General features: G+C 37.0%; 1 protein-coding gene across 2 annotated transcripts in view; it reads right to left on the bottom strand.

Moving 5' to 3' along the window:
- The window catches only part of KCND2 (potassium voltage-gated channel subfamily D member 2), a 263,571-nt gene extending 251,227 nt beyond the window's left edge, over positions 1-12,344 (bottom strand). Inside the window, exon 1 of one of the 2 annotated variants that reach the window (XM_042018103.1) lies at positions 10,865-12,344. In XM_042018103.1, the coding sequence (XP_041874037.1) occupies positions 10,865-11,979 (1,115 nt within the window). In that variant the 5' untranslated portion in view covers positions 11,980-12,344. The remainder of the gene's footprint in view (positions 1-10,864) is intronic. The other variant, XM_042018104.1, reaches the window with a different exon arrangement.
- Between the last annotated feature and the right edge of the window lie 292 nt (positions 12,345-12,636).

Here is a 12,636-nt window from a genome sequence, read left to right as displayed (position 1 = left end):
AGAGACTAAAGAGATGAACCAACCTGATTTCAGCCTTTTGATATAACTATCTTTCAAAACCACTTATGTGGATATAAATCCATATTTCCATCCATTTTTCTGTCCAGTATTCCAAACCACCTATCAGTTTTCTCTGTATTTACTGAATTTGTTTGTGAAGACATAGCAAGCAGTGCATGCTAAATGTTGTGACTACATAGAGAAATAGGGAAAGCTCACATACAGTCTGGAAAGGTGTTGCAAGACCCCAAACCTCTTTCCTATTGCATGGCCAAACCCACTGTAAATCCACTCCATGGATGACTGCCTGACAGACATTGTGCTGTACTCGTGGTGTGAAGAGGGCTCAGGGCAGACAGTTGCCAGAAGGCAGTTGCATCCAAAGGGATTTGGGCAGTTCACTCCAGGCACTCTTTTACATCTTCTAGAGACCCGAAACAAAACTGGTTCCTATCTCCCCCTCCCACAACTAGGATTTTATCTTATATGTGCACTGTTGCACAAAGATGTCTATATTTTTAAATCACAGGTCATCTGTGCCAGACACGACAAGTCAGCATCATCTTCAGTCTGCAGCTGTGCCTGTCCCCAGAGGAGGAGAGAGACTGCCACAGCTCTGCCAGTGTGGCAAGAGGCTGAATCGTGCTGAAGGGCTCAGCAGCAAGACTAGCAAAATTGGTACTCCCATGAATTATTTAATGCACTAAATTTTGAAAATTTGGGCCTTCACAGGAAAGAAACTGTAGGCTAAAGGAATGATGATGGTTGCAGCCTTTCAGCAGCTGCAATTTCTACAGTGATCTGACTGTGATGGGATGAAGGGAGAGAGGTGCCAGAAGTAGCATGTGGTCTGAGAAGTATAGCATACATATCACGTATTACCTGGGGCTTATTTTGTAAGCAGATTCCTTTATAATATTTACCTCTAAAACTCAGCACCTTTTGACACAGATTAACATACTATAGGTTGATTACTTTGTTCACAAGCAAATCAGATAAAACTTGAGCTTCCCTTTCACTTGGAAAATAACTAATACTGAGCACATCAAATCATTGAGCCAGTCTGTGGATAGATTTACTCTAAACTATCTGTCAGTGGGAAAGCTTCAATTTGTACTCTTTCAAGCTTCCATCCAGATGCTAAAACGGAAAATTCCACCTAAATTCTCAAACAGTGTAGAGTTTACAATATTGAAAGTTTCTTTTTATATAAGTACATATTAAATAAACACGAGACAGCTGCACCCATATGGCTCTCGCTAGGTGTGTGAGAATAGGTGTATATACTCTGTCCAGTTCTCATGTCTCTAGTCCATGATATCCATGTCTCAACTTGGATTTCATTAACTCATGTAAACAAATGCATTAAAAAACAAACAAAAAAAAAAAAAAAAACCAACCAAAAAACTTAGAAAAACTGAAAATTCTCAATTCTCTAAGTGATGCAAGATACTCTGGTATTTACATTACAAAGAGTTAAAAAGAGTTGTTGCTAAAGATTTTTTGATACTGCTGTGTCTTCAATAGAAAGGCCACAATTCTTAACCTGTTTGTTGTCTATCAATAATGAAGTGATTAGATACTCTAAACCAAAAAAGTATATAGGCTCTTAACAATCAGATTTGGAAAACATGTTCAACACCTCTGCTTTTTATTCCTCTGTTGAAAGAAGGGGAGTTGGGGACCAGCATGTTGCAGCTGTAATCCACCATGTCAAAGAGCATCAATTTTGTTCCTAAGCAACTCTGCACAGTGCAGTGGTTGCTGCCCACAGCTGATAAGGATGCTCAGGGAATTGTTAAGTGGCTGCAAGTGGAAGAGATAAAAGTTTCAGAAACTGAAAGTAAGGCTACTAACAAAATAATAAAACTCCTCTTTCGGGCTATAAAAAAGGGTGATATGAATAGAAACAAAAATGAAAAGTCCAGGATCCCACTCAAATTACATGTGCTCTCATACAGAAAACTCTCTTGGTTCATCTTACTGAAAGAAGCAGTGAGTTAGGATGCAAAAGACACATTCAGACTGTAAGCTATTACACAATCCTAAATTAATTCCTTCACAACCTTACAGTCTAACTCTCAGCCATTTACAGGGAATGCCTGGATGGGCAAGCTTTCAAGTGATAACTTAAAAGACTGTTCCCTGTGTATCAGCCAAAGTATTTTGAGAATACTGAGAATAATCTGCCAGTACAATTCATAGAAAAAAAAATCTTCATCTCTGGATATACATTTGAAAAAAAGTTGGGGTTTGGCCTCAAAATATTTTTTTCCAAAAAAATAATTTATCAAAGCATTATAATGTATTATCATAAAATTACACTATTATAGATACCTTTAAGGAAGTTCACAGTTACTTCTTAATCCAAGATTAATTCTCTTAATCCAAGAGATTTAAAACTGTAGTGAAACATACTTACTTTATTTTAATTTACCAAAGTACTCAGAGTAATTAAATAAAATTGTAGAAGTTTATACTGCCTTTTATACTATAAGATGTTTTAGATAAGGACACTGAGTCTTCAATAATAAAACAGCTGAATTTATTTATACAGATACAAATTTTATAACATTTTTATATATTTGATATTACAATAGATCATATTTTTAAAAAATATACAAGTGTTCTCAATATTGGGATTTTTGCTAAATATGTTACTTTTTGATATAATGCCTAAGTGGAAGTGGTAATAAGTAAAAAACTGAGCTAGACACCATCTGGTTAAAAATCAGCTCACAAATCACAATGCTTCCTCAAAGAGAAAGAACTGTGATACAAGATGCTTACCTCAGGAAATAATTTTTTTTTACAAAGAATCAGGAAAAAACAGGAAAATTTGACTTAAATATGCTTCATTTAGAATTAAGGTAAAAATCAACTAGCAGAGCTGTAGACTCTGCTTACAAAGCTCATATTACTGCACAAAAAGAAAACCCAAAGGCTGGCAAAGTACTTCTCAAACCTCCTACATAAGTGTACAAACAATGTTCATTAAAAAATCAAATAGACACAAAATAAGAATGTGTGCCACCATACCAGAGAAGGGGATGAATTTACAGTGGTCAAAACTGAGAATTACCTTTTACCTTTTCTTACCACACATCAACATCTTAACAAATTTACTGTGCATAAGCTAAATAAGAGACCTATTGAAACAAATAAATCCTCAGATTGCATGTTGCTTTGAAAAATGGAATCACCTACCTGACATTGTTTCATAATTTTCCACACTGTTTCTAAAAAAATTTTCATTAATAATATCTACACGTCATAGCTTCCATTTCTCACATATCTTTTCATGCTGAACTCTTGGTTTGAAAACCACAGAGACAGAAAATCAGGATCAAAAAATATATCCCTTGGATGCTTTACATTAATCTTTCATTTACCCTTCTTTTTTCACTTGAATTACTCATTCCTCTTTCCTAAGCATACCATACACACAACACTCTTATCTCCTTTCTAAAGTATTATGTAAAAATAGGACATATTCTATTTTAACAAAACCTGAAGCCTAAGAGGATCCATTTGATTCTGATAGGGGCATTTGATCCTGACTCTGGGGCATACCCAAAGTCTGAGCACAGTATTCTATACTTATCCTAGAAGTTACTCCTGTGCACATAATACTGTTTTCTAAGGTGACTGGGTACCTAGTTTCACAGCTGGCTTTCTTCAGCTGTTCTCCTTCGTGTTTCTAACACCCAAGCTTCTTCTGAGAATTCAAGTTGAGTGCCTATCTTCATCTCCAGATATATAAATGCCTTTGAATTCTTCCTTGTAGTGTTTGGGCCCTATAAATTAATAAAACCAGGAGATCTCTGTGTCTGTGAAATTTGACTTCTCAGTTAAACCAACCAGATCAAAGAAACCAGTAACATAGATGAAACTGAAAAAACAGGGATGAAATGCAAAATACTATTCCTAAATATTTTAAATACGTAAAATTTTACTTTGTTCATACTAATAACATATTTCTAGGTTTTTCAGCAACTTCACATTTTCTGTAAGTGAAGAATCATGCTCTAATTAAGTACATTTACACAGTAGCTCCTAATGCTTTCACCTTCAAGGTGGAGATCTGCAGATAAGTAAAGAACAGTACTGCACAGTGGAAAATAAGAAAGGCAACTGCTTTTCTAAATACACAAAAAATACAATTGCTTATATGACTGACATCTTTATATCTTTAATAATCAGATAGCTTGTTAGCTTTTGTCAATGCACTTAACTGCTAGAATTTGAACTCATGGTAGTAGGAATGCTGTACTGATAACTAGGTACATTAAGATGTATCTCCTAACAATGCATAAGCTCTGTCTACGCTGCTATGAGAAAAGGAGTGCAGTCTCATTTGAATTATAATAGAGCTGAATCCTGTTAGATTTTATTCTTTTTATGCATTGATCACATGATCTTCATAGGTGTTCTTGTTTAAACCTGAGCCGTCATACACCAAATACCTGAGTAAATTTTTGTATCTAGAATTTTTCTACAAGACACTTATACCTGTTACACATCAGATGGTCTTGTCAAAGCATTATTTTTTATTTCATCTCAAACCACAGGTATTTAAGTCTATGCCATAGAAATAATGCAAATTTCATTGTGTACTTTGGGGAAAATTGATTTTTTTATCAAAACAAACCCCACATGCTTTTTATTTAACAAGAACTTTATAAAACATTACCAGAGGCACAGAAAGATCAAAATCATATACTTAATAAAAAATATTTAAGAAACAGTGGTAGAAATTAGGCTCCTAACTGTGTTAGGGGTTGAAGTCCAAGCATGGTGACTATTATTGTTCCAGGAAGTGAAGCAGAGAGCTATCATTTTAAAGCACTGTCTATAAATTCAAACACCTTTTCTCCAATGCATAATCAATTCAGAAAAAAAAAAAAAATGTTTTCAAGACTGTGTCTTCCAGAAAAATCTGTGCTCTTACCTATTGCCCAATAAATGATAGGTACAGAAATATACAGAATCTTTCCCATCACTCTGTCAGCTCTGTTGTCAGGTAACTGATGAAACCTGGTAAGGCTGATTCTAAACATTGTTTCTGTAGTTCTAATTTATACTCCCTCTTTGGAACACTCTATAATCTTAACCCCTGATGAACCAGATTATTCTCTTGTTATCTTACCATGATGAAAATTAAAAACTTCTGCCAATGGGCTATAATGTCATAAAGATCAAGTAAAACGACTAATTCATTAGACTTTCTTTCAATTGTCTGAAAACTTAATTGTCACTCTGAAGTTGCAAGATGTTCTCAACTTACTTTGAATAGTCACTTTATTTCTGTGGTATTTATGTTCCCCTGTTCAGAAATACAGTTTCCATTTCCAGATTTTTTTTTTCATAGTAGGCACTATTTCTAATACTGTATTCATAGATTTATAAGGCTTTTATATTGCAAATTTTTCATCTTAGACAGAGGCACAATGATGTGAGTCACGTATGGATTGTCATCACTCAGTTTGAACTTCTTGGGTTTGATCACTTAAAGATTTTACTAAAATGACAGTATTCACTGATGATTATTTGAATGATAGGCCCTAATTAATAGATCAGGCACTAGTCATAATTACTCTCCAAGATGATTTGTTCTGCTGTACCAAGCATATTTCTGTATTACATCCAGGTCCACACTAATCTAATTGTTCTTATCCTTGTCTCACAGTAACAACAAGGAAACAAAATTCCATCTGTTTCTACCAGAGGAGCAAATATATTAGATCCTGAGCAGGAAGACCTTTTTATTAAGTATCACCTTCATGCTCTTCATAACTGAACTAAGGAAATTCATGCTCAAGAAAAATGAGTATAACAAGCTAACTCCTTTTCCTCTAAGAGATTTTCAGGATTTTTTTGAAGAGGAAAGCCGGTCCCCAGTGCAACTAAATAAGAATACAATTACTCCGCTCTCTGTCAAGCAACAACAGCCCAATACAGTTTGAGTAATCTTTTTGTTACAGAATTTTTTTTTTTACTGCTATCAAAATGACCCTTAGTACAACAGATTCTCCCTGGAGTCCTTTTTGAATATCTAGTAATGTACTTTGAAGGTGATCACAACTACACTTTGTCCCTCCTCTGTTATATAGGCTAAATGTCTCTGCTGTGAAGAGAAAATAGATTGAGACATCAAACACATTTGTAAAATACAAAATCCACTAGGTTGTATATAAGAAAACAAAACCAGAAAAACTCTACTTGAAAGAAGGGTTGAAAATATTGAACAAAAAATGAATGAGCAATACGTATGTACAAGATACAGAAAGAACACTCTAATTTGGGAATCTTTACATTTGTAACATTAATCATAAGAATATATGCAAACTCTTAATGACATTTTTCACGAAACAAATATTTTAAATTTTGTTCTCTCTTGTCAGATTTTATTAAACTCAATTTTTTAATAAAAGTTCTGAAGAGGTGGATTGTTTTAAACTAAAATGCAGAGACTACAAGGAACTAAACACACTGAAAATGGCACAGTGGTGAGAAAAGAGAAGAGAACATGTGTGGCATTTGGGAAAAAAATGATGATGTGGAAATTTTATGATGCTTATATGGAAAAATTCATCAAAAAAAATATCAGAACAAAAAATCTGTTCTGAGGAAATTTCAGGTCAAATGAATGACAATGATGACAAACAAAAGATTTGATCTTTGATCTTTCACAAATCTTCGATTTGTGTATTTGGTCATGAAGGATGAATTAGGAATCTGGAACAAAGGAGCAGAAGAAGAAAAAATAAAGCCAGTGGAGTCTTATTAAAAAGTTAACCTTGTCTTGAAGAAGGGAGGAAAGGTGTCAACCAGTAGACCAACCCCAACCATGAAAACTATGGAAAGTGGTAGCTCGAATAAATAATGGAGAAATGTACCCATATATACCCATAGTGATGAAAAAAGAATGGAAAACGGACTGAAGATGGCAAAGAACATGAATGTGCAGGAAAAGGAAATCTGTTGCTCTCTTCCCTTGTTCACTCTTTGAGGCTTTCTGTTACCACATCTAGTCATCTGTTTATTATAAAGTCTTCAGAGAATTTGATAGGTCTTAAGTGGGTTTCCTCAAGCATTATAGGCTATATTAACAAGTAATGAAAACAAATAGTTGCTTTATCTTTCCTGAAAGACACGCCTCCAGTTTATCCAATCAAAGCAAGCAAATGAGTAGTCTTGAGTTTAAGCTTCCCTTCATAAAGTATTGTGCTCATCTACAGAAGCATTGTGTGACTTGATAAAGCTACCCAATGTAAAGGCTATAAAAATAGAATTTTAATATAGCAGTGAGATTGCTTTAGAACTAGTCACAGAAGAGCACTACGTTCCTTATTTAAAGTATAATATCTTCATAAAACACAAACTACACTATAGATCTGACTGACTTGGGAACAAACAATATCCTTACACCATCAAAACCTTACCAGCTATTGCAGCTCATTTGCTGGCTACTGACGGGCCAGATAGAAAGTTATTAGATTGTCATGTTATAAGGTGACAGCAGAAAGTGACATAATTGTCATTATGGGTGTAGATGTTCATAAGCCCCTATGGAGGTCTGCCAGTCCCAGTTCAATAGACTTGAGTTTTTTTCTCTGCCAAGTTTCACACTAACCTGATTCTTGACCCTTATGTTCCTTCTATGCTTTCCACTGTTATCTTGAATCTCCATAAAATGTTTTGTGACCTCTTTCAATTTTATTCTCTTTACTCCTCTTGTTCCTACTTTACTTTTGCTACAATTAATCCTGATAAAACACTAGTTTGAAGTTTAAAATCAGACAGTTCAGTTTCTGGAAGTGTGCATGCCGTTTTCCTAGTCATCTTTCTCTTCTCTTTCTCTCTCTGTATCTTTTTTTCATGCTCTTTCTTCCTTTCCTCCTTTCTTCCCTTCCTTTCATTTTTTTTCATCTATTTCATGTAACATTTCCATGTACATGCACTACTTGAGCTGAGCAGTCAAGAGCAGTTAATAGCTGGGATATCCTTGGAGGCAAAAATATAGTAATATTTGAAGTCACTAGCACTCTGCAGAGGAAAATGTAATCTATGTTTTTTAAAGACACTTTAATTGCTCAGCAACCATGCAGAACTGAGAAATATAGCTCTGCTTCCAAGGTAATAAGTCCCCAAATTGCAAAGGTCGCTTACTCAATACCTTTGCTATCTAGAAAAATATGACAATGACACCAAGACTCAAAAACTCAATTTTATGTTAATCTATTATTCGCTATTAGCTTTCATGTATTTTTGTAGTATTTCACACAACCTGCTGCGTGTTAGTGTCATTTAAAACATAAAGACTTCATCAACCTTTGATTCTAAAAGAGAAAAGTTGTTCCCATCGAGTCCTTTTAGACACCCCTGATTCAGCTAAAACTAAAGTTAAAATGAACAGGAGCTCTGTATTAGTAAAAAGGTGATAAGCTTTAGCACATAGAAAAGGTGTCAGTACTAATTACAATCAGCTTTCACTGACCCTTGATGCTTTTCCTTGCAATTTCCCTCTCCTTTTGTGTAATTATTCCATCAACTAAAAAGATTTCAAAGCTTTTATTATGCTAATTTTATTTAAATTATTCACATATATTTAACATTTAAACATAATCTTTATATAGTTATCATGATGTTATTAAAAGGACATCATCCGGCTAATGCACTGATTAAAGATTTCATAAAAATTGGTGATGTCTGTCATATTTGAACCTGCATCATACCTGAACTCCTGAGGGTGAGACTGTGGATCTCTGTTCAACCTGCTCAAAACTTTCTCTGTGCAAACTGCCTTGAAAAAGGAGTCAAACATGAGTGGGTTTTCTTTAACCCTTTTTTGTTCCACTTGGGACCAAAATAGTGTGTCGCTGTGCACTTAAAAACAGGTTCTCAGGTTCTATTCAAAGAGATATGAAATCATGTTTGAATTTCAGCAGTACTTTAGAGGACTTTACTCAGAGTAATACTTCAAAACCTGGAATTTCAGAATAATACTCGTGTTTGTGTGTGCATGTGCGTGTGTCTGGCAAAGAAACAAACAAATCATATTAACACCAGCTGTGATATCATACCTGTGTTATAATCAGTTGCAATTTGGGCATAAAACAAGAAGTTTCTGTTCAGTACCATGGACAAGTACTTTCCACATTGTGCATGACCATGGAAACAACTTACTCAGAAAGTACCTTTTGTTAACTAACAAAAACATAGACCAGCTTCTGTTCTTTATATTAAGACTATACATTCTAAATATCAGTCAGTTCTTTCTTGAAACCCTCACTGTTCTAATTAAAAACAAATGGTAAAAAATATCAGCATCAGAAAATACAGGAATGTGGAACTAGTTATCATGCCTAACTTGTTTCTTCTGTTAACTGGTCCCTTCCATTTGTCACCAGCAACAGAAGATGAAAACCAAAAAACCACCCAGGAACCTAAAAGGCAGATTAAAATCCCCAAAGCTCTTGTCACTCCCTTTTAGCATAACTTGCCCTTACAAGAAGTATGAAATATTTACTACGCACTATATTTATCTTCATTTGTTATATCACACTGAAGATAAAAGCCTTGTATAAAAAATGGTGACATAAGACATTCCCTTTATCATTTTCAATGTTTTGTATGTGCGTTTCCCAAGTAAATTACAATTGCACATAATAAATCAAGTTTTTCATAATAGTTTAATAATGCACTTTCATTTTGTTAAATTTAAAAGTTATTCATGTTTCATAAATCTCAACATTCCCAACAAGATCTGGCAAAATGCTAATAAAATGATGGGCTTTGCCTTAATGAAAGTGCAAAGTTTGTCATTTAGTATCTGTAATTATTAAATAACTAGTCAGTTTCTAATGAATCAACAAATTTTCAGTTTCATAGATGGTACTATACAACTCAAAATTAAGGATAGGGAAAAATTGTGATCTCAAATTAGTAAACCTTCTAAATCCCTGTTGTAATTACAGACAAATGCATTTTATAACTTGGTGCACAGAATCAGCTGATACAATCAGACTTTGTTATCAGAGACTTTATAAAATAATGCTCTCATCTTCCCATTGAACTGCACTGAATTCTAATGTCAACAGTGACACTTTTTAACCCCTATTCTCTGAAAGAAATTGTATTGCCATTAGAATTATGTTTGAAGACACATGCTTGATGTGTCATATGTCTCACACTTCCTCAGATCATTTTCCAGAGTGTGTCACCAGTCAGTGTAGCTTGACACTCATCATTTAAAAGTTATAGGTCCAAGAAAATCAAAGGAAATGTGTTCAGTGTCTTAAATAAAATCAGGATTTTTTTTTTTTAAAGACAAGGTATGATTTTCATGAAAACAAATGATGTTTGTAATAACAAACTCAATATCCAGGTCTACATCAATACATGACTTAAAACAAAATGGCAGATCCACATACTGATCAAATTAAGAGCTTGTACTCCAGTTCTCCTTATAAATATTACTACTTTAGCAACACTGTAACAGCTCCTTCCAGCAAAGACAATACTCCATTAAAAAGCCACTGATAACTCACAGATACTCATAAAACATTCCAATTTCGTTGTCCAAAACCAAACAGTTTCAAGACCTTTTTGCTTTATTTCATTGTTTGCTTTTTCAGGTTTTTTGCAGTTTTTGGATTTGGGTTATTTTAATTTCAGCAATGCTGTTAACTCTCTTAAACATGTAAAACATCTAGAAGGAAGTCACAAGTTGTATTCATAAAGTTCTGTAAGAAAAACTTAGCCTCACATTTTTTTCTATCACCATTTTTTTTGAGTATTTTCCGTTCATGCCAATACACTTGTTGAAATGTTGGCTGAACCAACCACCAGCTGCACTTACCCCAGTGTTGTCATGGTGACGATGGTGTACCAGAAGGCTGCAGGGATGCTGGTAAACTTGCTGGCTGATGAACCTTTCTCTGCATAGTACATGACTGTGGCAAAGATAATGATGGCCATAGTGAGTGAGAAGAGGAGGAAGCCTAACTCCGAGGCACAACTTTTCAGCGTATAGCCCAGGATGCGCAGACCCTGTGAGTGGCGGGAAAACTTAAAGATCCTGAAGACACGAAAGACTCTTAATGTCACAAAAGCCCCACTGACATCCTCGTTATCTGTCATCACAAGGCCAATGTAATATGGCATAATGGCCACCACATCAATGATACTCATGACACTGCGCACAAATTTGTAGCGACTAGGAGCTGCCAGCAGACGTAGAAGATATTCAACAGTGAAGATCATGACACAGGCAGTATCCAGACAGAAGAAAGCCACCGCATACCGCTCTCCACAGGGCAGCTCTTTGATGCGACCCGGGCTTACCCCACAGGGCACTGTCTCTACCACATTGGCAATAACAGAGACGGCAATGAAGAAACCAGTGACATAGTAGAAGACCAGAGCCAGGGTACTGGTGTGTGGGTTTTCAAAGGCCCTCCACATCCTCTGACGAGCTGTCATTGAGGGTAGGGAGCTCTCAGGTACGTGATCCGTATCAGCATCATCCTGCAGGCGCTCAGCATTCTCACGCCGGCGATCCTTGTACTCCTCGTAACAGCAGTCACCAATGATCTCAGGGATGATGCCAAAGAAGGCCAGCTCCTCATCATAAGCTGAGATGCATTCCTGGCGGGGATAATGAAGCTTCCCAGTACGATAGAAGTTGAGAATGTGGCGGAAAATGTCAGGATCCCGGTCAAAAAAGTACTGCTGTGTCTCAGGGTGGTAGAAGAAGTCCCGCTCTGAACTGCCTAGCAGAGTGTCAGGGTAGCGCTCTAAGGTGTCCAGCCATGTCTGGAACTGGATGCCACTCACATTCAGCACAATCAGAGAGTCCTGGCTTCGCTTTCTCTCCTGCCGTGGAGCAGCTGGCATGGGACCAGTAGCCACTGGCATCCATCCTATGGCTGCTGCCCTGGCAAAGGGTAACCAAGCTGCTACACCTGCCGCCATGGCTCCAAACACCTATTACAGCTAAGAGAGTCAATCTAGGGACAGCTCTGGTCCAGCCACTAAAATAGAGAGGGAAAAGAAAAATACAAATTCTCACACATTCTTGAGACAGCAGAATTTCTGAACATTTTTGTTCATATACATATTCAGTATTAACTGAAAACCTTTTTGCTTGTTTTCTCCACTTTTTCACCCCAGAATATGCTTTCCAGGCGCTGGTTGGACTGTTAGGACAATAAACGAGGGCACTTGGAAATCCCTGTATTCAAAGCAGCTACTCTAACAGCCAGATCCCTTGAATATAAGGTCTCCATTCGAGGCCCCCGGATGGACGCAACAGTCCTCAAAGCACTAGCCCCTGGAGCCGGCTAATAGCCCTGGTGCAGCTGTGCAGCCACCTGGACGGAGATTTTCTTCCACGCGCGATGCAGCCGGCCCCCCGCCCCTCCTCCGCTCGCTCCCCGCCCGCCGCCGGAGCCGGGCCGCGGCAGCCAGCGGAGCCCTTCCCGGGCGGCTGCAGCGGGGCCGCCAACGCCGCCGCCGCTCGCCGTGGCGGGGCGGAGGGGATGGGCCGGGCGGGCCGACCCCCTTCCCAGCGGCAGCCCTGGAGCAGCGGCGGGACGAATCTTCTCCCTGAGCTTTAATCGCCGCCCGGAG

Source organism: Corvus kubaryi, unplaced genomic scaffold, assembly GCF_017639235.1.
Source record: "Corvus kubaryi isolate FWS band 111438036 unplaced genomic scaffold, C.kubaryi_AGA036_p1.0 137, whole genome shotgun sequence".
Lineage (NCBI taxonomy): Eukaryota > Metazoa > Chordata > Aves > Passeriformes > Corvidae > Corvus > Corvus kubaryi.
Note: the sequence above shows the minus strand (reverse complement) of the source record. Positions and strands in the feature narration are given on the sequence as shown.